Here is a 24,329-nt window from a genome sequence, read left to right on the forward strand (position 1 = left end):
TGGAAGTGCCCCAGAGAGGTCAGTCTCAGTGCTCCTTTGAAGCATGCTTGCTTTCCACTGCCCCCCTTCACCCCATCCTTCGCCCCAGCTGAGCCAGCCCATCCCGCAGCCCGGAGCCACAGAGCTGCTCTCACCCCATCTCGTGGTACAGTACAATGGCACGGGGGCTGTCAAGGTTCTGCCACACCAACACCTTCCGCATGGACCCGTCCAGGTTGCCCACTTCAATCCGGTTGGTCCCCGTGTCTGTCCAGTACACTTTCCGGCCAATGGCATCCACTGCGAGCCCATCTGTGGTCTGCAGCCCTGCAGGAAGTCAAGACAGCACACTGGCTCCTGCCTTAAAACAGATGGGATATCTCCCCAGCTCTGTAGCCAGACAGGTGGTCCCCGGGCTGGGAGCAAGGCCCACCTGTGGTAATGATGTCCTCATGCTGTGAGCCATCCAGATTGGCACGGCTGATCCTGTGCAGCGTGCTGTCTGACCAGTACACTTTTCCTGGAAAGGGAAGCCTTGGCTCAGCCTGGACTTTCACCCCGCACCCCAAAGGAACACACACAGCTAACATGCCCTGAGACACCAGGGCATGTCAGAGAGCCCTATACCCCTGAGCAGAGGATATCAAGGGAAATATAGAAATATCATAGCAGGATAGCTCTTGGCAGAGATGAAGAGGAAGGCCCCCAAACCCCATGCCCTCATAACCAAAGAGAAAGTGCTATAGAGATGGGGCAGGGGTCATGCCAGAGGGAACGGGGAGCCCCCAGGCTCTTAGCAGGAGGCAAAGGTGGTGGGAAAGCAAGGGCAGCAGTTGCTATAAGGCAGGGACAGTGGGCCAGGAGAGAAGGGAGGGCCACACAGACCTTCCTGGGGATCCACTCCAATGGCAATGGTGTTCTTCATGGTAATGTTGATTGGTACCACCACATCGGCAAAATAAGGGATGTCCAAGGAGACCATGCGTATGTCTATCCTCCTGGCGAAGATGAGGAAACTGTTCATGCCTGCCCAGGTGGGGAGAGAAGGAAAGAGGACAGTCACCCTAGCACAACCATTAAGAAGATTTGGAGTAAGGCAAACTGAAGTTCATGCCCTGTCTCCATTAGTTTCTAGTTTTGTGATCCTGGGCACATTGTTTAAATTGTTTAAGCCTCACTTTCATCATCTGTAAAATGGGGACGATAACAGGGTGGCTGTAAGAATAAAAGAGATCACGTACAGAAAACCCTTAGCATTGGGTCTGATACACAGTCATAAAGCTTTATTAATATCATGAAAATGAATCTCTTTGAAAGACCTTTTACCATGAAGTTTAAGAAACTTCATGTTAGGTGAAGGAGGGCTTTACCCACAACCCGAGAAGCACAATTCAGAGCTCCTTTCTTGCTCTAATTCCCCAGGAAGTTAGGGTTCAAATGCAGCCTACCATGCAGCAGCCCCTAGGGAGAAACCTCAACTTCCAACATCTGGGGAGCCAGGTCCTGCTTCTGAGACCTTTCAATTAAGGTTATACGAAGGTTGTGCTGGTTGTGTGTACTCACAAAAGTGCCATTTCCAAAGGAGGTACCATCAAATTGTAGATATCATATGTTCTAGTATTTACTATACCAATTTTGGGCAGAAGGAACAAAACTGACTTGTTCTAACCGAGTCAGTAATATTATGACAATTTCCCAACAGATCAAAGTAAAGTGTCTGAGAAAGGAGCATCTTTGTCTAATATGCATGAAGACACCATGAGACCTAGGTGGATCCTGCTTCTAATCCTGTCTACCTGCTCCTCTGGACCTCTTCTTTTTTCTAAAAGCTTTGTCTCGCCCCTAAGCCTCTAGAAGCTTAGGTTTCTCAGACCACACCAGAGTCCACTTGCAGGGAAGAAAGAGAGCCACTGCTCCTCCCAAAGAGGCTCTATCTAGGTCTGTGATGCTTAGACCTACCTGGTGAACAGGTCTTGCCATCAGGCATCAGGTTGATGCCTGTGGGGCAGGTACAGCTGAAGGCACTTGGATTTGGGGACCGAAGACACAGGTGGCTGCAGCCGCCATTCTCTGTAGCGCATGGTGTGGACACTGGGTGGAGAGGAGTGGGTCAATGGGAAGGACCGTTGCAGAGGGAAGCAGAGGAGAAGCAAGTATGGGCCAAGGGCTGCTTACCTGGGGGTCGCCGGCGGTGGAAGACGTGGATGTCCATGAGGTTTTCCAAGTTCTCCTGCAGGGTCTCCCGGTCCAGTCCCGTCAGCCGGTCGGCACTCTGAATACTCTTGGTCTGCCAGTCAGTCCAATAGATGCGCTCTCCATAGAGGGTCAGCCCAAATGGGTGGGGCAGCTGGCTTCCAATCAGTACCTGCCAGGGACCCAGCACTTGTGTCATGCCCCGGCAAGTCCTGACAGTACAGAGCAGTGGTCAAGGGCTCAGGTGAGGAGGCAGGATGCAGCTCCGCCAGTACCACCTGCTGTGTGACCTTGAGCTAGAGCTGGTTATAAAATCTGAGCCTTGGTCAGCCAATCTGTGATATGATCATGACAGTGCCTGGCTCCAAGGGTTGCGTGATGATTGTAAAAGATCATGTATTATTTACATAATCTCAAAGTGTCTCTGCACAAATTACTTATTAATTACAAAAGGAGAAATAGCAACTTTACAGTGGACACCACCTTAACCGCACAACCAAAGTTGGTATCACAATGATGGGACAAGCTGACATCCGTGGCTACTGATAAGACACATTGAAAACTCAGGACACGACTTGACTTACTGTAATATTTCTGCCCCAAATGCATAATCTGAACTTAATCACAAGGAAACATCAGATAAACTGAGGGACATTCTACAAAATAACTGGCATTTACTCTTTAAAGATACGAAGATCAGGAAAGACAAAGACAGGCTGAGGAAATGTTCCAGATTAAAGAGACATGATTACTAAAAACAACTGTGATCTGGGATTGGATCCTGGACTTAAAAAGAAAAATGAAAAAAAAAAAGCTATAAGGACATTATCGGAGCAACTGGTAGTGAAATTGAATATAGACTGTGGATTAGATAGTAATATTGTATCAATGATAAATTTCCTGATATTGATCATTATACTGTGATTATGCAAGACAATGTTCTTGTTCTTAGGAAATAGGCACTGGACTATTTTGGGTTCAACGGCAGGATGTCTCCAATTTAATCTAAGATGGTTCAGAAGAATTGTGGTGTGTGTGTGTGTGTGTGTGTGTGTGTGTGTGTGTGTGTGGACAGAGAATGAGAATGATATAACAATGTAGCAAAGCACTGAGTAGAGTTCCCTGTGCTATACAGTAGGTTCACTTTGCTATACAGCTGAAACTAACACAACATTGTAAAGCAACTATACTCCAATAAAAATTAATAAAAAATTACCTTCAAAGTTGCTATCAAGAAAAAACAATGTGGCAAAATATTAGTTATTGGTTCTTTTGACTATTCTTACAACTTGTCTGTAGGTTTGAAATTATATCAAAATAAACAATAAAAACAGAGAGAGAGAGGTCATGGGCCCAGTATGCAACTGGTGATTAATTAGCATTAGTGGTGATAGTTATTAGGAAAGCACTTACACCCCCAGCCCACAAGCCACATGATCCCTAGTTTCCTTTCATCATCAAGGAGCAGGGACCCCGGGCTCTGGAGCACAGCCGCAGTTTCAGAGAAATAGCAAATGCACCCTGCTGTATCACCCCTAGGCTTCCCTGGGTCCTGTTAGCTGCCAGCCAGGAAGCGCCACCCTGGAGGCTGTCAGGGCTGTGGGAGGATGTCTTAGCGCCACCCTTACCTTCCTTTTGCTGCCATCCAGTCCGGCAAATTCAATCGTCTTCATGCCGGCATCAGCCCAGTATAGCCGCTGGGACCCATAGTCAATGGCTAATCCATTAGGCCACGTCAGATTAGAAGAGATGATGACCTGACGACCTGAGGCATCCATGCCAGCTCGTTCAATCTTGGGGCTTGCACCCCAGTCCGTCCAATACATGTACCTGGGCACAGGCAAGGGAGGTCTTACAAGCCTTCCAGTTAATACCCAGTGGGGATTCAGGGTTCCTAGGGTTTGAGGGTTTCTGCTTGCTATAGCTACCCCAGCCTCTTGCCTCAGTTCCCAGCCCCCTCCTGGGTTCTGGTCTTGTATCTCACATCCCTATCAAAAAGTACCCGAGGATCTTAAATGTTTCCTTGACTGGATGGGTTAAATAATTACGGTATATCAACTTAACAGAATTCTATATAACCATCAAGAAGAAAAAAATAGATCTATATAACCAAATGGAAAGATAGCTAAGATATATAGCCAAGTGAAAACCCAAGTTACAGAAGAGTATGCCATTGTTGTCAAACCAAAACCATCACCTCCACCGCTACATGTATGCGTACACATAGAAGAAAATCTGGAAAAAATACCCTAAACTGTTAACCACAGTTATTTTCGGAGTGAGATTATAGGGAATCTTCACTTTCTACAAACTTTTTTTTTTTTAAAAAACAATGGATTACTTTGGTAAGCAGACCAAAAAACCAACCAAACAAACAAAAAAACAGAAAAAGAAAAAAATGTTTAAATGTAAAAGGTTTCCTTGTCTGTGAAGGAGACAGAGTTGTCACCATGCTCTGTGGTTTCTACAGCTGCTCTTGCTTCCTTGGTGCGCCCGTGAGATCTAGCCACTCTCTCTAATCTCCAGACTCCCCTCTAGTACTCAGATCTGGGCGTGGGGAGAACTTGTTCCAAAGGGGCTGGTGCTCACCCGCCCATGGGTTCCACCACGATGTCCCGGGGACGATCAAGGTTTTCCCAGATGAGTACTGTTCTCATGCTGCCATCCGTGTTGGCCACTTCAATCCGGTCTGTCCCTACCAAGAAGTAAGGGGCAAAGACATTAACTAGTCTTGGTCATTCATCCTCTTACCTCCCATGCCCAGCACAGAGCATGGCATGCCGTAGATGCTCAAGAAATACTTCGTGATAAATGCGCAACGGATATTTAGTGAATTGAATTTCAAGAAGAAATTCAAGGAAGTGATCAGTTCCATTTCGTGGAAGAGTTAAGGCTTCCTCAACCCAAGCAACCCACTCTGTCCTATAATTTAAGGCAATGCTTCTCAAACTTTAGTGTGCACAAAAACCAGAAGAGCTTGTCAAAGTACAGATTCCTGAACCTAACCCCCCAAGATTCCAATTCAGCAGGTCTGACGTGGGGCCCAAGAATCTGCATTTCTAACAAGTTCCCAGGTAATGCTGATGCTGATACTGCTAGGAACCACACTTTGATAGCTCTGGTTTAAGGCATTCGCCTTACCTCCCACACTTAACTGCCTAATAGAAAATGCCTCTTTCACCAAGACAGCGATGGAAGGAAAACCACAGGGCGTAGGTTCCTTATCTGAAATGATGTAAAGCATTCTCAAGCATCAGCTGCACAGCAGAAGTAGCCGCCACTTGAATGGCAAATGCCAAACCCTCAGATGTGAGCTGCTAACTTCAGCTCTGCAGCAGCCCAACCACTCCTGACCTACCAAGGACTTCAGGTCAAGACAGAAATGGTCTAGGAGGGGCACTGGGCCCTTTGTACCCAAGGCCAGGGTTTTAAATAAGAGGATCCCAGAGAGCCAGGCCATAGTTGCCCTCTACATACCTGCATCTGTCCAGTACAGCTTGTTGGTGACCCAATCAATGGCCAGGCCTGCCGGGCTCTCCAAACTGGTATCCACTACCACCTAGGCAGGAAGCAAAGCTGTGTCACCAACTGGACTTACACCCCAGCTCTGGGGCCCAAACTCCACCAATTCATAGGCTGGCAAAGATAGGGGAAGCCCTTACCCAGGAGAGGGTGAATTCCATCCCTCAATCTCTGCCCTCCCCGAGGGCCTGGGCCCATGCTGGGCCCTACCTCCTGTCCTGTTCCATCCCACTTGGCCCTGCTGATGGTGTCAGTGCTGACATCTGTCCAGTACACGTGGTCATCCCGGGAGTCCCAGTCAAGGGCCACAGCACTGCGCACGTCAGCCAGTGGGATGACATCGTCGGACAGGTCCTCTGTGTCGAAGCTGATCCGACGGATGTCCATCCTTCGGGCAAAAAGCAGGAACTTGTCAAGACCTGATCAAAGGCCGAAAGGGGTCTTCTTTTAATGCTCTAAATCCAATAACAATGACAGACACAGACGCTCACCTGTGTGACATCTGGTTCAATCACACTTCCTGGGGTCTGGTGCCCTTTGTCCCCTACTCTTCACACCTCAGGCCCCCTTTGAGCATCGGGCAGCCCGTGCTGGCACAATCAGACTTTAAGATCCAGTGGAAGTAGACTTGACCAGGGCCCAGAGGTGCAGCCTGTTTAAGTGTCTGTCAGCTTCATCTCAGCCTGCCTCTCCTGTTACTTTGCTCAGTCTCCTCTGGTGTACTGGCTAGGTCATTGTCAAGCCCACCCTGCCTCTCTGCCTCCGTGTCCGCTTCAGGACTTCTGCTCCACTCCGTCATCTAGATCCCTTCTTCTCGCTCTCCACGACTTCAGCCAATGATGACTATTTGCAGAGCACTTACTCCTTGCCAGGCACCGAGCTTCGTGCTTTTCTTGCCTTGTCTCCTGTACCCTCATAACAACCCTTTGTGGTTTATGCCATTTTTATTCTCATTCTCTAGATAAGCAATCCTGAGGCTACCAGGGGCCAAGTAACTGGTCCAGGATCCCACAGCTACAAAGCACCGAAGCAGGGACTTGAACTCAGGTCTGACTCCAGAGATGGAGCTCTGGCCACACCTCTATAGAGCTTCTTCCCAGGGGCTCTTCTCCATCCCCTGCCCCTATTCTGGTCTGTCTGAATATTTCCCAGTATACTATTCTGCTTGGAAAGGCACTTCCTGCCTAACTTTATCAGCTGTCTTCTTTTAAGCTCTGGGAAACCTTTAAGGGGAAGTTCCTTGCATCTCATTAAGACAACCATGGAAAAAGCTGGGCACAAAAGAAGACAAGGAAATGAGGTTCTCAATCAAAGTGTGTTGAATGACCACTGCCCCTGCTCCTCTGAATAGTTTTCCTAATTTCACTCTCTGGAAAAGACCTAGATCCCAAGAGAAATTTGATTTTAACCAGAGATAAGAGGATCAGTGGGCATACAGCAGTAAATGAGAAGAGCTGTGATGTGTGAGGAATTACCCCAGCCCCTTGCTGGTTGTGCTATACATCTGGATCACTCCTCTCTGGACTATTCTTAGGAAAAAGCACCTGCACCACTGAGCTAGACAAGGCCACCCTCTCAAGGCAATACACCTTCAGGAGCTCAAAGGAAGCCAGAGTAGCCGTTCAGGGAGCCCCCTGGGAATCCCATTGTCTTTCACTCACTAGGCTCTTATTTATCCAGGGCTTATGTATACAGAGCACCATCAGAAGTCCTAATCTTACTCTATGGCTTAGGGGCTGAGAGAAAGTCTGTAACAGGGTGAGGCTAAAGGTAAAGAGCTAGGAAACCATTCCCTTGCTTTGTAGAAGGGCCTGGAACCCTCTTGCTGCCTACAGACAAAGCATCCTGGGTGAAATGATACACAAGCCTGGCTGCAGGAGTTCATACTCGACTGGGTGGTGTTGCTGAGCCTTCAGGGACTATTGCTGGGCCCTCAGCCCTCAGCTTTGACATTGGAGCCCTCAGCCTCTTACATTCTTCCTCTCCAGGGGCTACCTGAGGAGCCCGGCTCCTCCCCACAACTGGCAGTCCCTGAACTCCTATCCCTTGTTCCTTCCACCCACCCTCACAAGGCATGTCCATTGAGGCAGGTGCCCTAGACCCACTTACTCTGGGCACAGGCGTGGCTGCTGATCTTGCGGAAGCCAGTGGGGCAGGCACAGGTGTAGTTCTGTCCACTGGGCAGACACAGGTGGGTGCAGCCTCCGTTGTTGTCCCCACAGCGGTTTTTCCCTGCTCAAAAAGCCCAGAGCAAGAAGGTCAGGTAAGACCAAAGGTTGGGAGAAACGGTCCCAAGGCTAGTGAGTAGTGGTTTAGCAAGGGTGTGAGTTCCCTCAAGGGAGGAGCTACGCCTTATTATTTTTTATATCTGCCCCACCTGTGAGCAGAGTGAATACCTGACACACAGGAAATGTCTGCATGAATTAGATGGGGACAGTGAAATTGAAAGTCTTTCATGGGCTTCCCTGGTGGCGCAGTGGTTAAGAATCCGCCTGCCAATGCAGGGGATACGGGTTCAAGTCCTGGTCTGGGAAGATCCCACATGCCGCGGAGCAGCTAAGCCCGTGTGCCACAACCACTGAGCCCACGTGCCACAACTACTGAAGCCCGCGTTCCTAGAGCCAGTGCTCCGCAACAAGAGAAGCCGCCGCAATGAGAAGCCCACGCACCGCAATGAAGAGTGGCCCCCGCTCGCCGCAACTAGAGAAAGGCCGCGCGGCAACGAAGACCGAACGCAGCCAAAAATAAATAAATAAAATAAATAAATTTATTTAAAAAAAAAAAAAGAAAGTCTTTCATGAGTCTCAACGTTGTACTACCCTAAATGTCCAGCAGAGGGAGGGATTCGCCCACATCAGTGCTAATCTCAAATTTCCCCGCGGGAAACAACGGCAACTGTGACAGGTGCAAGGTTCCTAGAAGCACTGGAGGCCCACCAGGTGGGCGGTTTTTTACCTGCAGGCTGGCGCTGGGGGTGCAAGGTGTGGATGTCCATGGGGAAGTGCAGTTTGTTGCGAATGATCTCCTGGTTCTTGCCGGTAAATTTGTTAGCACTATTGATGCTCTTGGTGTGCCAGTCTGTCCAGTACAGGCTATCTTCAAATACGGTGATGGCAAAGGGATGCGGGAGGCCTGGGGGAAAGTCCAGGAGGACCTCAGTCTAGACATGGCCTGCCTGGTCCCTGGGCCCAGGCCCAGCAACCGTACAAATCTCACCCTCTGCCAAGGCTCCTGGGGGCTGGGATGGGGGAAGTAGGATGAGAGATAAAGGAGAGTGAAGGGAGGGCCTCACCCTGGCTAATGACAGCCTTGCGGTGACTCCCGTCCAGATCGGCCCTCTCGATGACATGGTGCTTAGCATCCACCCAGTACATTCGACGCCCGGCATAATCAATGGTGAGGCCGTTGGGCCAGAAGAGATGGGTATCGGCGATGATGCGGCGTCCAGAGCCATCCATGCTGGAGGCCTCGATGCGGGGGGTGTTGCCCCAGTCTGTCCAGTAAATGGTACTGGGAATAGAAAAAAGGACATTGAGAGGAAGGCAGTAGAGGGTGGGTAAGTACCCAGGATAGTAATCAGGCAGGGGGCTTTCGCTGATTTAACCCAGGTGATTCCAACTGGTAGGAGATACATTCTGTTTGGTCTGCAGAGCATTTTTTCAATATTTGAATTTAAATGTCTCTAGACAGGGCATGTATTCATTTAACAAAAAAATTTTTGGAGTACCTGCTACGAGCAGGGCATATCTATCTCGGGTATTGGGAGTGCAGCAGTGAACAAAACAGATAAAGATCCTGACCTTGTGGAACTGACAATATACTAGTGTGATACGACTTAGGACAAGCACTTTCTTCTTTGTCACAATGTCTACCACCGCCTTTTGTAATTTCACACACATGCACGTGTGCGCACACAGACACACGCTGTGTTTCTAAAACACCTGACCTACAACTGTAGGATCTTAGAGGACACCCCCCTTGACTGACTGCACTTAAATTTTTTTTTTAATATTTATTCATTTGGCTGTGTGGGGTCTTCGTTGCGGCGCATGGGAGCCTTCGTTGTGGCGCTCGTTCGGGTGCATGGGCTTCTCCCTAGTTGTGGTGTGCAGGTTTTCTCTTCTCTAGTGGTGGCACACAGGCTCCAGGGCACATGGGCTCCAGAGCGCGTGGGCTCTGTAGTTTGTGGCACGGGGGCTCTCTAGTTGAGGCACACAAGCTCAGTAGCTGTGGCGCGCAGGCTTGGCTGCCCCGCAGCACGTGGGATCTCAGTTCCCTGACCAGGGATCGAACGTGCGTCCCCTGCATTGGAAGGCGGATTCTTTACCACTGGACTACCAGGGAAGTCCCTGCATTTAATTTTCAAAAGCCAGAGGCTAAGAACTTCCACTTCAGGAGACCTTTCTTCTAATAATAAAATTATTAATTTTTATTTTATTTTATTTTTAAAGTAATGCCAGCTTCTTGCCATTCAACTTTGCCAGGTTTTTAAAAAAATTTTATTTTATTCTGATTTATTTACTTATTTATTTTTATTAGTTTTTTTGGTTGTGCCGGGTCTTAGTTGCGGCTCGCCAGCTCCTTTAGTTGCAGCACATGCGCTTTTTTTTTAGTTCTAGCCGGTGGGCTCCTTAGTTGTGGCAGGCAAACTCTTAGTTGCGGCATGCATGTGGGATCTAGTTCCCTGACCAGGGATGGAACCCGTGTCCCCTGCATTGAGAGGCGGATTCTTAACCACTGCGACACCAGGGAAGTCCCTATTAATTTTTATTAATTAGCTCAACCCTATGAACTAATAACAAAAATACTAAACATCTACCACTTATATAATGTGTGTTATGCCATTTAAAATGCATCATCTCATTTAATCTTTAATCTTCACACAGCTATGAGGTAGGTATATTTTTGATCACCAGTTTAGAAATGAGTAAAATAGAGAGATTAATTAGCCCAAGGCCATACAGCCAATTACTGAAGAGCTGTAAATCCAGGTGTGTCTGAGTGCACAGCCAAGGCTATTAACATCACACTGTGAGGATGCCCGCCCCCCCACCCCACCCCACCCCCTACCAATAAAGTCTGGCCCAGGTGGCGGGGGGAACTGTCCCTGGAGGTTGCATGAGGAACCTGGGAGCTTGAGCCACAGCTCACTCACCCCTCCATGGGGTGCAAGGCAATGGCCCTGGGCTTCTCAAGGTTCTGCCACAGCAGCACCTTCCGGTGGGCCCCGTCCAGGTTAGCCACCTCAATCCTTGATGTCCCCGAGTCGGTCCAGTAGAGTTTGTCATGGACCCAATCCACAGCCAGGCCCCCTGGTGGAAAGAGGCCATGGAAAAATGTCAGGGGTTCAGCCCAGGATCCTCTGTGCCATAGAAACAAGGGCAGCTCTTACACGAAGCCGTTTCTTGGGCCAGATACTCTTCTAACCACTACCTCATTTAATCATCACAACAACTGTGTGAGCTAGGTACTATAATCCCCATGAAGGTGAAGATATTGAGACACAGAGAAGTCAAGTAACTGTCCAAGGTCATGCATTTCCTCCTCGCAGCCAATCCCATTCCACTTCATGAATCCTGGCTCCCTGACCCACACCCAGGGTCCCCGACTGCACTGGCCCAGGGGTTTACAAATTGTGGCTCAGGGGTTCACAGAGGAACATCAGAAGTTCCATAAGCATTTGAGTCAAATGTGCTCAATACCAAATTCTAACCCACTTCCCTTGCTTGTAGAATGGCCTGAGATTGCAAAGTGAGCTACTGTTTTTCTAATCTGCAAACATTTGGATATATTTATCTGGGTTGATCAGAATATTCCTAATACTAAGCAATCAAAACAAAAGTCAGAATTTAATTGGATGCAAGGCTGATAGAGAATTGTAACAGTCATCCACAAATCTCTGATTTCAGATGGTTACATTCGTCGAAAGGGTCTCATTACTCTCGCTGATTGAGCTCATGTTTGCTTTACAACCAGCAAATGTTATAAACCTGAACCTATAAAATGAATGTAGACTAATGAATGTTTTCCATATTAGAGTTCCACCCAAGATTTCACTGCGAGAAGATGCTCCGCTGCCTACGGTTTGTAGCCACTCGCCTGTTCTTTCCTCGATGGCTCTGCATGTGGTGTGGCCCTGCCCCTCCCCATGGGGCCTCGTTCCCTACCTGGGCTCTCGAGCCCTGTAGACACAACCTCTTCCACATTGCTGCCATTGAGGTTGGCACGGAGGATCCGGTCCAGGGTGACATCGGACCAGAAGACAAGCTCACGCCGGTGGTGGAAGTCGAGGGCGATGGCGTTCTCCAGGTTGTTGAGCAGCAGTGTGTACTCGGAGCGGTGCGGCAGCACCTGCCGGATGTCGATGCGGTTGGCGAACAGTAGCACCGGCTCCGGCCCTGGGACGTGGCATAGAAATGGGGCCCCCGCCGGGCTCCAGAGCTGCCCCTGGCAACCACCAGCGTGCACCCCCAGCTCCAGGGGGCCCCTAGCCCGCTAGGGCACGTCCCAAGCTGTTAGCATCAGCGCTAGAAGGGTGGGAGCCTGCAAAGTACACATCCCACCCCAGCGGGGTTTTGCTTGGGGCTCAGGATGCAATTCATAGCTCCATTGTACTGCGATGGAAACAGCTAACTCTCGGCAAATCTCCAAGCACCGGAGCACCTGGCTGCCAGGCTCAGTCCTCTGCCCACCCAGCCAAACGCCAACACCCTTTACCCAGAGCCTTGCAGCTGCGCCGGTCAGGCCGGAGTTCGTAGCCTGCTTCGCACCAGCACTGGAAAGCCCCGTCGCTGTTGGTGCAGCCCTGGCTACAGTACCCCTCCTCGGCACATTCATTCACATCTGTGAGGACGGAACGTGGTCAGGAGATCTCTGTTCTGCCATCCTCCCACCCCAACTGCCCAGCTGACGAGCTGCTTCCCTGCCCACATACCCATCTACTTTCCAGGCCTAATGGGAAGACTATATAACAAGTGGTCAAGGGATTCGAGTTCACTCCGAGCTGGGCTGGAATCCCAACTCTGCTAACTCACCTCTCTGAGCTTCCGTTCCCCCACCTTTGAAATGGGAGGGATAACAATCCCTACCTCCCAGGACTATTGTGATCATGATATGAGGCTACGCCCATCAAATGCCTGACCCATCGGAAACACAGCTGCCTGGCCCTGCTCCCACCCAGGCCCCAGCTCACCCTGGCACGTGCGTCCGTCCTCAATGAGCCGGTAGCCTGTGTGGCAGGTACACTGCACTGCCCCCCGCACCGTCTGGCACTTCTGGGTGCAGCCACCGTTGTTAACATTGCAGTTCTCCTCACCCGTCCGGGGCCCTGTGCCAGCCAAGCCAGAGATGGGAGTTGAGCCCAGAATCCTCCCCCAGACAGCCAACTTGGCATTCCACCTGGACCACGAAGAACAGCTCCTGAGGCTGCAAGAGTCACTGGGGAGGCTTCTCTTTGAAGCGTATGGGCGGGGCTCAGCCACAAACCACGGGTGGGCACGCCCGGGGGGACACTCACGGCAGCTCTGCTGTGGGCTTTCGTCGCTGCTGTCCCCACAGTCATTGACCCCATTGCACAGCTTCCTCTGCCCGATGCAGCGCCCATTCCAACACAGAAACTGGTCCGAGGCACAGTGGGGGCTTCCTGGAGAGGGAGGGAGGAAAATGGGGAGGGAGGGAGACCCAGGTCACATCAGGGCAGGGCTTGGGTCAACAAAAGGATGGGAGCCTGTCATTTTCTAGAGTGAGCTGGAGACAGATGAGACTCAAGGTGGGAGGGTCGGGGTCCAAGGCAGGAAACAGCTCAGACAGGGCTGGCTGAATGTCTGCATGTGTTTTTTCCCCAGGACACCGCAGTGGGATGGTGAGGGGTGTGGGACAGAATGAGAGAGCACATCCATGTGTCCGGCACCGGTGTGGCTAGGGGAGGGGGCATGGGGGCTGTCAGCCAGAGAGCAGTCCTTGCTCATGAGGCCAGAGCACCAGGCACCGGCCATGTGTGAGTTAGAATGTGAGAGGCCATTGAAACTCCCAGCCCTGATACTGTGTTTCAGGCCATGAGGCTGCAGGTCAACAGATGCACCTGGATTTGACACTGGTAACTGAGAAGAGCAGGAAAAATCCAGGCCATGGGCAAGATCTGACTAAAGCATCACCTTGGCCCAACTGGAAAGGCAGCAGTAACACCCGCTTCCCACCCCTATCCTCCAACCCACCTATGGGTTAACGGGCCTGGGGTACCCCTGGGAGGCTCTACCTGTGTTCTCACAGTTCTCTTCATCGCTGTTGTCCGCACAGTCGTCCTCCCCATCACAACGCCAGGACAGACGGACGCAGCGGCCTGACCGACAGCGGAACTGTTCCGCCGTACATATCGAGGTGGCTGGGCAAAGCAAAGGTCTAATGAAAGCCTGGCCCCACTTCAGCCCGAAGCACCACACTGCCACCCCAAAATGCACTTTATGCCAGCACCCACGCCACTCTTCTTGACACCAGTGTCACAGCTGGTCTATACGGCATCTCTGTGGGAATTAGAAAAAGGTGCCTTTTCCTCAAGACACTTTACTGCCATCTGCTGGAAAACTGCCATGATGACTATATAAATCTATAGAATTATGGAAGATACGTCTACTGTGGGACTGGCATCCTTTGCACCTAGCACCTCTGGGCCATGCCCAACCTACACGACTGTACATGGTGGTCCTGTCCTAACTGTCTTCAAGCTTCACCGGTGGTGGCCTCTCTCTACTTCCAGCCCAGACCGTTGGCACCGCCCTCCACTCACTGCAGTTGCGCTCATCAGACTGGTCATCACAGTCCGCGTCGCCATCACAGCGCCAGCCTGCGTTTATGCACAGGCCACTGTCACACATGAACTCCCCAGAGCGGCAGGGCTGGTGGGAGGCTGCGGAAACACGATAGGCTTCTGTCTCTAGCTAGTCCCTGCACCCAGTGTCCCATGGCAGACCAGAAAGCCCCAGCCCCAGCCCCCAGGCTCTTCCATCTTTGCTCAGTAGGGACCAGGGAATCCAAAAGCTCGTCCCCTGAGCTCCTGACCCAGGCGGCACCTGTGCCTTGCCACCCCAGGAGTTCCTCCCAGCCTGGCCTCCCCTCCCCCACCCAGCTGGCCAGAGCACTCACAGCAGTCAGACTCGTCCGACCAGTCTCCGCAGTCATCATCGCCATCGCAGTGGTAGATATCGAGGATGCAGCGGCCATAGGCACACTGGAACTCCTCCAGGTTGCAGGGGGGCACTGGCACTGCCGAGGCTGGAAGGAGGGCAGGAGCAGGGAGGGGAATACACTCAGTCCTGGACAGAGGAGAGGGGCCCTGACTCCTCAAAGGAGCAAGATGCTCAGATAAAGAAACCAGGTTTCATTTGGGATGGCCCTTATAGACTCCCATATTCTGGTGGACCAAAGGGAGACCTCCCTTCCCATCTGGGGAACCTGTTCCCTCCAGGGCTCAACCTAGGAGGAGCCGCTTCTTAAGAACCCACCCTCCTTGCCCACTGTTCATGCACTCCTCAGCCTGGCCCTCAGCCCATGGGATGGAGCTCTCTGCCCCATCCCAGCCCAAGAGCCTGAGTTCTGGGGCCACTCACGACAGCTCTCCTCGTCAGAGCCATCTTTGCAGTCGGTGTCACCATCGCAGTACCAATGCTCAGCGATACAGCTTCCATCACTGCAGCGGAATTCCTTGTCGGAGCACTTGCGCATGTCTGGGGGGACGCAATGGGACAGCAATCCTGCAGGAGCCCCACCGGCAACCCTCCTGCAATCCTCCCTGACTCCCATCCTTACTGCCCCTGGGAGTCTGACCCAGGCCCTGCAAGACACCACAGATTCGGGGCAGACTCCCGAGGGGAAAGCCGAAGCCCTGGAGAGATTGGGCCTCAGGCTCCTATTCTGTGGTTCCTGGGGCGTCTGGCTGCTCTGCCCCTCCTGCTTTCCTCCAGCTGCTCCAGGCACCTGGGCGGTTCAAGGTTCGGGCAGTGCCAGAGCCCTTGCTGCTCTTTCCCCCCATGGCCATGACATCCACCAGCCACCCCGCCTGCCTCCCCGGAGCACCGCTCACCACACTGCTCATCGCTGTTGTCACCACAGTCATTGTCACCATCGCAGTGCCACAGGCTCCGGATGCAGTAGCCGTTCTGGCAGGGGAACTCGTCTTCCTCACACTCCCGCGGGGCTGTGGGCACAGAGCGGTCAGGGCGCTACAGGCAGTGGGGCCAGCGCCTGGGAGCCCAGCAGAAAGCCTTGCAGAGCAGAGCAGCCAAAGCAGCTCTGATGCTTCCCAAGGGAGCCTAGGAGGTGGCTGTCTCCGGGGGCTTATCTGACCAAGAGAAGAGGTGGAAGGCCAAGAGCCAAACACCACGGGCTGGGGCATCATTTTCTTTTTCTTTCTTTTTTTTTTTTTTAAGTCTTTATTGAATTTGTTACAATACTGCTTCTGTTTTATGTTTTGGTTTTTTGGCCGCGAGGCATGTGGGATCTTAGCTCTCCGACCAGGGATTGAACCTGTACCCCCTGCATTGGAAGGCCAAGTATCTACCTCTGGACTGCCAGGGAAGTCCCTGGGGCATCATTCTCTGATTGAAAATTGATGGAACCTGCCCAGCCCCGCCAGCACTCACGACAGTCCTGCTCGTCCGAGTCGTCCTCACAGTCGTTGTCTCCATCGCACACCCAGGAGCGGCGGATGCACTTGCCATTGTCACAGTGGAAGTCAAGAGGGGAGCAGGTGGGGAGCACTGAGTCCCGGCAAAAGAAGGGAAACAAGTGTCAGTCTGGTGCACTTACTCAGGCAGGCTCAACCGGGCCAGAAATCCTTTCTTAACTCTCTGTCTGAATTACAGCCCTTCCTCACAGACTCCTACGCCTGCCTCCAGCGGATGGAGAACCAAGCAGAAACAGCAGTTAAGAAGCCAGAGTTTTCTCAGGGAGTGGTGGTCAGGGATTCAGAAGGCAGAAGAGCCCAAGAAGCTCAAAACCACTAAGAAAGCAGTTAAGGAAAACATGAAAAGACAAACAAAAGTATTTTTCCCCATTTCCTCTTATTAAATGATGATTGACAAACCTGGGCTCAATTTCAAGTTTGAGAACTCATCACTTATCACACAAGCCAGTTACCCTCTCTGAGCAACAGGTTCTTTGACTGTACAATGGGGATAATTATAATTGACTCAGCGAGGTCTTTTGAGACCTCGAAAGTGCTACATGAAAGTGAGCCATATACCATCATCACAATTAGCTAAACTGGTTAGGGTTAATAAGGTCCAGGTTGTAGCTTCACTCTTATGAGACTAATTAGCCTCCCTCAGATATAGGTGCTGCAGGGTGGAGACTGCACCCCTGAATCCAGACAAGTAAGTGGCTCAGGAGTAATATTACTACATATCCAAGACAGGATACCCTAGCCTGTTGTGCATGTTACTACACTAAGGGAAAGGGGAGATTTAATGAGAATATGTGATTTCTTACAAAGTTTATGTTATTTGAAAAGGTGTGATTACACAGAATACCAACATAACAAACACAGAAATACTCGGCATCCACGTATAGTATGCACATTTTAAAATGCACAAATATGCAATACAGATACACATATTCACACAAATACAGAGAGATCTATTTAATTAAAGAGACCACCTGTAATTTCAAATGTTTTCTCCTGTACTTGTTTCAAAGTTTGTTTTATTGGCCACACGTGCATGGAAATATGGGCAATACGGGAGGGCTGAAGCCATATATATTGTGAAGAAACCACCCATCTGTTAATATCTGTTACCCTCGAGAGAGTCCAACTCTGAGTCTGACACAGCTGACGCACAGAACACGCCATCACACCTGTCCTTGCTCCCTCACACCTTCTACCACTTCCCATCGTCCCGTGGGGAGGTTCTTACTACATCCGTCCTCATCGCTGTGGTCCCCGCAGTCGTTGTCTCCATCACATTGCCACTGGGCGGGGATGCAGGTACACTCGCCGAGAGCACTCACCGCACACGTGAAGTGGCTCCGACCACAAGCACACTCGGGGCTGCTGGCTAGGCCTGGGCAGAGGGAAGAGGAACCAGTGAGGGCTCAGCTCCCACCCAACCAAAGCCCATTCCAGGGTGGCAAGGTAGAAGAGCCAAGTCTAGGAGCACCGTCACCCAGGAGGCCACAGTGATGCTGCAGGGAGGTGTGGACCATGGAATCGTGCCTTCCCCCTCCTCCAAGGCACAAATGGTCAAGAAGATACCCTCTGACTTTGGGCTCACAAACAGTCCAGTATCCCCTCTATGACAGGGTTTTTTTGCACACCCCCCACCAAAGGCCCAGCGACAAATGATGCCACCTAGAGGGCTGGTGGTCTTGAGGAAGGGGAGCCGGGGACAGCATGGGCGATGTAGAAAGGTTTCCATATCCCTCCCTCCAAAACTAGGTGGAGTTATGGATGCTTTTGCCTCTACCCAGGACCAGGACATTGGTCAGGGAGAACAAGAAATAAGAGTGGAATTAAAATGCTGGAGCCCCTTTAGGGATAAGAAATCACACGAGGGAGCAGGGAGAAGCAGGCGCTGCTGTGAGTCCCCGAGTCAGAACTCGCTTTAAGGAGGGTGACCAGGAGAAGCAGGACCGGGAAACCAGGCTGCCTCAGGGCAGGGCGACTGGGACCAGTCAGGGCCTTCCGGTCTGTGGGACTGGCCACAGCCTGGAGGAAGGATGGCAGAAGCAGCCCCTCCCGCAGCCTCCGCAGCACGCTGCTGGGCTTCCCTATTGAGCATCCAGCTATCTGCCTGGCCAAGTCCCATGACCGGCTGCTGTGCCCCCTCCCCAGTGTGCCCAGCAGGATGCCCTGGGATGGCGTGTGAATGGCTCGGTGCCCCCGCTCCAGCCTCAGCTGGAACAAAGGGTTCTGCCAGGGTCACTCTCCCCCCTCCCAGCATTCATCTAACCCGCTGGGCTGCTGCAGCTGGGAAAGAAGGGGGTCACCTCTCCCTTGCTCATCTCCTCCGCTTGCTTTCTTCTCCCTTTCCTCCCCTCAGCTGGGCCCTGCCCTCAGGCTGGGCTGGAACAGGGAAGGAGTCAGCTCCCGAATTGCTACCCCGCTTCCTTTCCTATTTACAGGGCCCAGCTTCTCTCTCGGCTCATCTCCTTGACTACATCCTCACCTTGCATTATATTACTCGGGCCAGCTTAGGGTTTAGGGCCCAGAATGAAAGGGTGGACTGTTATTCCCACCAAAAGCAAAGGGGGAGCCCTAGACCCCTCCCTCTCCACTTCAACCCCAAGGATAAGTGTAAGCATAAAGCAGGGGTCGGTCCCTAACCTGCAAATGGATGGGAGGGATGGCCAACCTTTGGGATCTGTGAACCCCTGAAACTACAGGCAAAGTGTACATTTCTGGAGTGAAGGACCACAGCTTTCACCCAATCTTCAACTGAGGCCTTGCCCTCCCCCTCCACATGCTAAGGGAATCAGCTGCCCTAGAAAAGATGCAGGATTTCCTGCAGAAGCCACGGGAATCCATCTGAAAGGAGCAGCATCTCTATACCTCATAGGAAGGCCCTACTCCAAGCCCAGCACTCCTGTCTCTCCAGATCTCTCTGCAAGTACAGGACAGAGGATTCTTCCCAGGGAAGCACTGAAGACCCAGCCCCATCCTCTTGGGCCTGTTCTGAGAGCACTGAGAAGGGATGAGGGCTTTTTTCACTCAGACCCTGGGCACCAGAGCCTGAGGAACTTTTGTAAGTTTAACCAGCTCATCACAGCTATAGGCACTGCTTTAGGGAACTCTGGCTGGGATGAAAGAGCAATGACTAAGTATTCCAGAGGACTCCATGCCATGGGGCTCACCACCAACATGCTGACCTCTTTCACCGGGAAGAATGGTGAAGAGGAAGAATAAGGCTAAGAATAAGGCTAAAAATCATCCCAATAAGGGATGATTTTTCTCCTTCATTGAAGACTGGCCTCAGTTGAAGATTGGGGGGCATTTGGCAATGCATGATGACATTTTTGGCTGTGATTGGTGGTACTGGCAGCATCTAGAGGATAAAGGCCACAGATGCTGCTAAATATCCTACAATGTACAGGACAGGCGCCCACAACAAAGAAGTTAGCCAGCCTAAAATGTCAATGGAGGTTGAGAAATGCTGCTAGCCACGCACAGCAGGGAGCGGGGCCGCACCAAGGAGGAGATCAGGGTAAGGGGGTGACAAGAATGGAGAGGAAGAGGGGGCACTGGGGGGAGAGCAGGAGGAAGCACTGGACCTGGAGCGGACAGAGCTGGGTCCCACTGACCAGCTATGCCACCCTGTACGAATCCTGTATCCCTTTAGCCTGTTTCCTTGTGTGTAAAAAAAAGCCACAAGGGTTGGACATGAAGATAAATGTGAAAGAGGCTAACCTCCTGCCTGGGAAGGAGGTTAGCCTCCTGCCAAGGATGCTCCATAAATGCATGCTGGGGGTGTGCGGGCATGAGGATTTGGGGGCTAGCTTTTTCTGAAAGGCCTTGATTTTAAGAACCTGAGTACCAGGAGCAGGAGGTCAAGGACAGCAGCATTTTAGGCTGCATGCAAGTCAAAAGGAATCCAGAAGGTAAAAGAGGAGCCTTCAGGGTTTTTTTTAGCCTCCCCCTGCCCCGCTTTTGGCTGAGTGATAGCAGAAGTCCTGAGTTTCCCCTGCAGACTTCAGGAACAAAGCATTCCATCCAGTGGGCATCAAGTTAGTTGCTGAAGAGTCACGACTTCCTGCATGTCAGAGCAACATCTGAAGGTCAGGCAGCCGGCGACAGGCAAACTCTTGGCTTGGGTGTTCATACAGTAAACAGACACATTATACTCCAAACCCCAGCCTTTCTGGACAACTGCTGCCCCTCTGGGATCCTGGGAGGTGGAATTCTGCCTTTTCACTCAAGTCCTGGCTGTGATCATAAAGGACAGCTTTTAACCCTTTTTAACTAAAAGAATGGTGAGTGAAGAAAGGATACAAATGACTGCGGGTGGCAAAACGCGGTCTTCATTTTAAGAAGTGTTCAGTTAGAACACTCAGCTGTGCTTCTGGCCTTGAAAGCTATTTGCCAGCCACACTGCAAGCTACCGTGGCCTCAAAGGGCATGGAACCTTCAACCTAATGCAATTCAACATGGAAAAGACCTCCTCCCAAAGTGTTCACTATCCCTGATCATCAAGTTATCCAGCTTTTAGGATACATGGTAATGTGCTCAGAGGGCCTTCCTCGGAGGTTAACCAAAATCTCAGCCATCTGACCACTTTCTCACTGCTTCCTTCAGAAGGAAAGCAGGGAAACGCCCATCTGCTTACACTACCAGACACAGTGTAATATGTGAGAGAACACAGATTCTTGAGTCAGAGAGGCTGGAGTTCAAGTCCTGGTTCTACACTAACTCTACAACTTTGAGCAAGTTAGTTAATGCCTCTGAGTCTCAGTTTCCTCATCCATAAAATGGGAATAACAACAGTTCTACCGCAAAGGGTTTTGTAAAGATTAAATTAAATAATCCATGTAGACTGCTTAGCGCAGGGCTGGCACACAGCAAAAGCTTCATAAAAATACAGCCATCATTTACTGAGTACTTACCATGTGCCCTCCAAATACTTTTCTAAGTGCTTTTCTTATGCCACATCATTGAATGCTCTCAACAACCCTGGGAAGTGGCACTGTTATTATTATCACCACCTTACAGTTGAGGACACTGAGACACAGGGAGGGGAAGTTTGTTGACAGGTCACACAGATACTAAGGGTTGGAGTCAGCATTCACACACAGGCAGATCAATTCCAGATCCTCTGCTCTTAATCTCTTCATGAATACTGCCTCCTAATAAGTGGTATTGCTATTATGAGAATTTCCAATACCCTGAGATCAAAAAAGGGGATTTATAATACTGGGATTTTTGGGTCCTTCTTTCTGCATTCTGGATTGGCAAATGTGCAGTGAGTTTATGGATCTCAAGCAGTGACCTCTCCTTCTGGCTACTGCTGAGGCTAAAGACCAATTTCCCTTGCCCTAAGGTAAAGTAGTGAAGCAAGGAGAGTATGGAACCCTAGTCCTTTGAAAGAGTGCCTTGGTACCGTGTTGGTCCAGAAAAGGGCAGGGCTTTAGACAACAAATGATTATGTTTTGCAGTTTTTCTTGACAGTTTGCAAGCTACTTCTGCATACACACTTGCGTTCTCATTTAATCATTACAGTACTATCCATTTAATTGGTAAGATCACCTACTTTGGCCAAGGTCATGGGGTGAGTAGGAGAGCCAGGATGGCAGCCTCATTCGGACCCTTAGACCAATATTCTTCCCTTAATATGATCTCAGAATCTGGACTTTCAATAAAGCTTCCCACTGATGCACACTCAAGTTAGAGAGGCACTGCTGGGAATTCCCTGGCTGTCCAGTGGTTAGGACTCTGTGCTCTCACTGCCGAGGGCCCGGATTCGATCCCTGGTCAGGGAACCAAAATCCCGCAAGCCACGAGGCACAGGCAAAAAAAAAAAAAAAAAAAGAGAGGCACTGCTCCCGACTACCCCATAGAAAGCTCAGCTCAAGGTGGACCACACCTGTCACTTGGAGGCCCAAGTGTACACTGACTATACACAGCTACAGAGCAGCTTTTTCAAGTTGAACCAGAAATGAGAAGGCTTAAGGGGTGTTCTGTGAGTGTTGGGATATGACAGCTACCCCAACGTGGAAGGGATTACAATAGGAAAGGGAGGAATCATCACTCATATAAGTGAAGGATGTTTTTTTCCACAACATACCAAAGCTCTCTTCTCTTCTCCTAACAACTGGCAGCAACGGTGAAGATATAAACCTTATTTAATGAGGATACGTTATTTGGAATGACTCTGAACTACATCCAGGCCGATCAAGGGACCAATCCACTGATTTCAGCTCCTTGGGCAGCTTACTCAGTAAGTGTCTCTCACTGAAAGGGAAGCCCATGCAGCGAGACAGGACTGACATAACTGAAAAGGGTGGCAGCCAAAAGCCACATGGAAATGGATCTAGTCTCACCCAAGAGATACCTGTAGTCTGGAGAGACTCGGGTAGCTATACAGCCACTGTTTGAGAGGACAGAGCTTGCACAGAAAACATTGGAACCCATACCAAACAAGGTAAATGGCTGGCAGTAGAAGGAGGCCAGGACATGAACCCTTTCCTGATGCTGCCCCACCTGGACCCACAAAGCCCCAGCTGAGTCGAAAGCCCCTGCTGTGTGCCCCAGAGGCCCTTGGTGTCTCCTCTTACGGTAGCATTTAGCCCACTGTGGGACCATTGCTCACTTACTAGACCAGAAGCCTCTTGATGGTTGCAATTGTATGATATAGAGCTTTGTATTTGTATTCAGTGCACAGTTCAATGATTGGTATGTAGTGATGATCAATATAAGTTTGTAAAATGAATGAATGACACATTCCATTAGAATCTTGTGACAGTCGGGAGTCATAGGAAAAGAGAAGCCCAGAATATGAGAAATAAAAGTGGTTATTTCCTACCTACCCTATAATCAAGAAAACAGGAATCTTCTTTTTAAGGTGGCTTCCTAGTTCTATCCAGCTTAAGTTCACTCCTTTCTCCAACAAGAGTTCCTTTCACTGGCTGTATTATCAAGCTGTGATACTGACATGCCGTGACTCTCCTTATTTCTGTCCCTAGATCCCTAGAGGCCATCCTTACCTGGTTTGAAAATCTATCTGATAAAGTCTTCTCCTAGTGGGCCCTCTCAAAAGTGATATCATAAGACACATGATTATTGGTCCCAACAAGGTCAGCCTTCTCTTGCCACTTTTAAACACGGAAAAGAAGTCCTTAATGGTCAGCTTCCAAAGTTATGAGGCAGAAGAGCATAGTGTTAAGAACATGGAAACAAAACTAAGCTAATTCCTGGCCATCGGACCACGTATAATCTCTTTATACCTTAGTTTTTCATCTGGAAAATTGGGATAATAAGAGCCCCTACCTCCCATGGATGTTATGAGAATTGAATTACTTAATTCATAAAAAGCCCTTAGCATAATGCCTGGCATATACTAAGCTCTTGATAAATGGTAGCACCTACTATTGCTATTATAGAATTTGACTCACCCAGACTGTCTTATCCATCCACCCCATGATTAAGCCCCAATATTTCAGGGCTTGAGATGTCTAAAAATCCAACTGTGTGCCAAGCTGCAGTGCTGTTCCCAAGGGTTAAGTTGGTGGCATGAGTGACCACAGGAAGAGGTGGGAGAGAGTCTTGTGGCAAGAGTCCTGCTTTACTGCCCTTCTCTGGGGGAGCTTGAAGTACATGGTATCCTTTACCCTTACCTAATTGATCATCAACCAATTCCTAGGAGGCAAATATAGAAAAGAGCATTTAGAACCTAAATTACAGAGCAATTTAGAAATGGATTAGTTTCCTTTTTTGTGAATTGGGGGTAATAATAGTACCTATTTCATAAGGTTGCTGGGAGGTTTAAATGAAATAATACATATAAAGTAGCTATTATACATAATACATAAGCAGCTATTATTTTTGTTGTTGTTGTTGTTATTAACCCCATCATCTTCATCTGTGTCCTCTCTCTCAACCCAGTAATGTAGCTACGTCGCCATACAGGCTTCTTACCCTGCCTAGAAGCTTAGTC

The 24,329-nt window shown here is 50.1% G+C and overlaps 1 protein-coding gene across 1 annotated transcript in view; it reads right to left on the minus strand.

Annotated features, from left to right (window-relative positions):
* The window catches only part of LRP4 (LDL receptor related protein 4), a 51,357-nt gene that overhangs the window by 20,775 nt on the left and 6,253 nt on the right, over window positions 1–24,329 (minus strand). The window contains exons 2-25 of the mRNA XM_061201697.1: window positions 17,601–17,747; window positions 16,329–16,445; window positions 15,770–15,883; window positions 15,297–15,413; window positions 14,833–14,961; window positions 14,477–14,596; window positions 13,949–14,074; window positions 13,211–13,336; window positions 12,887–13,021; window positions 12,412–12,537; window positions 11,862–12,092; window positions 10,850–11,006; window positions 8,987–9,204; window positions 8,650–8,826; window positions 7,804–7,926; window positions 5,905–6,113; window positions 5,650–5,731; window positions 4,762–4,867; window positions 3,801–4,002; window positions 2,155–2,344; window positions 1,939–2,070; window positions 865–1,005; window positions 413–499; window positions 135–306 (exon numbers count right to left, since the gene is read on the minus strand). Of these exons, the coding sequence (XP_061057680.1) occupies window positions 135–306; window positions 413–499; window positions 865–1,005; window positions 1,939–2,070; window positions 2,155–2,344; window positions 3,801–4,002; window positions 4,762–4,867; window positions 5,650–5,731; window positions 5,905–6,113; window positions 7,804–7,926; window positions 8,650–8,826; window positions 8,987–9,204; window positions 10,850–11,006; window positions 11,862–12,092; window positions 12,412–12,537; window positions 12,887–13,021; window positions 13,211–13,336; window positions 13,949–14,074; window positions 14,477–14,596; window positions 14,833–14,961; window positions 15,297–15,413; window positions 15,770–15,883; window positions 16,329–16,445; window positions 17,601–17,747 (3,484 nt within the window). The remainder of the gene's footprint in view (window positions 1–134; window positions 307–412; window positions 500–864; window positions 1,006–1,938; window positions 2,071–2,154; window positions 2,345–3,800; window positions 4,003–4,761; window positions 4,868–5,649; window positions 5,732–5,904; window positions 6,114–7,803; window positions 7,927–8,649; window positions 8,827–8,986; window positions 9,205–10,849; window positions 11,007–11,861; window positions 12,093–12,411; window positions 12,538–12,886; window positions 13,022–13,210; window positions 13,337–13,948; window positions 14,075–14,476; window positions 14,597–14,832; window positions 14,962–15,296; window positions 15,414–15,769; window positions 15,884–16,328; window positions 16,446–17,600; window positions 17,748–24,329) is intronic.

Source organism: Eubalaena glacialis, chromosome 10 (genome assembly GCF_028564815.1).
Source record: "Eubalaena glacialis isolate mEubGla1 chromosome 10, mEubGla1.1.hap2.+ XY, whole genome shotgun sequence".
Classification (NCBI taxonomy): Eukaryota; Metazoa; Chordata; class Mammalia; order Artiodactyla; family Balaenidae; genus Eubalaena; species Eubalaena glacialis.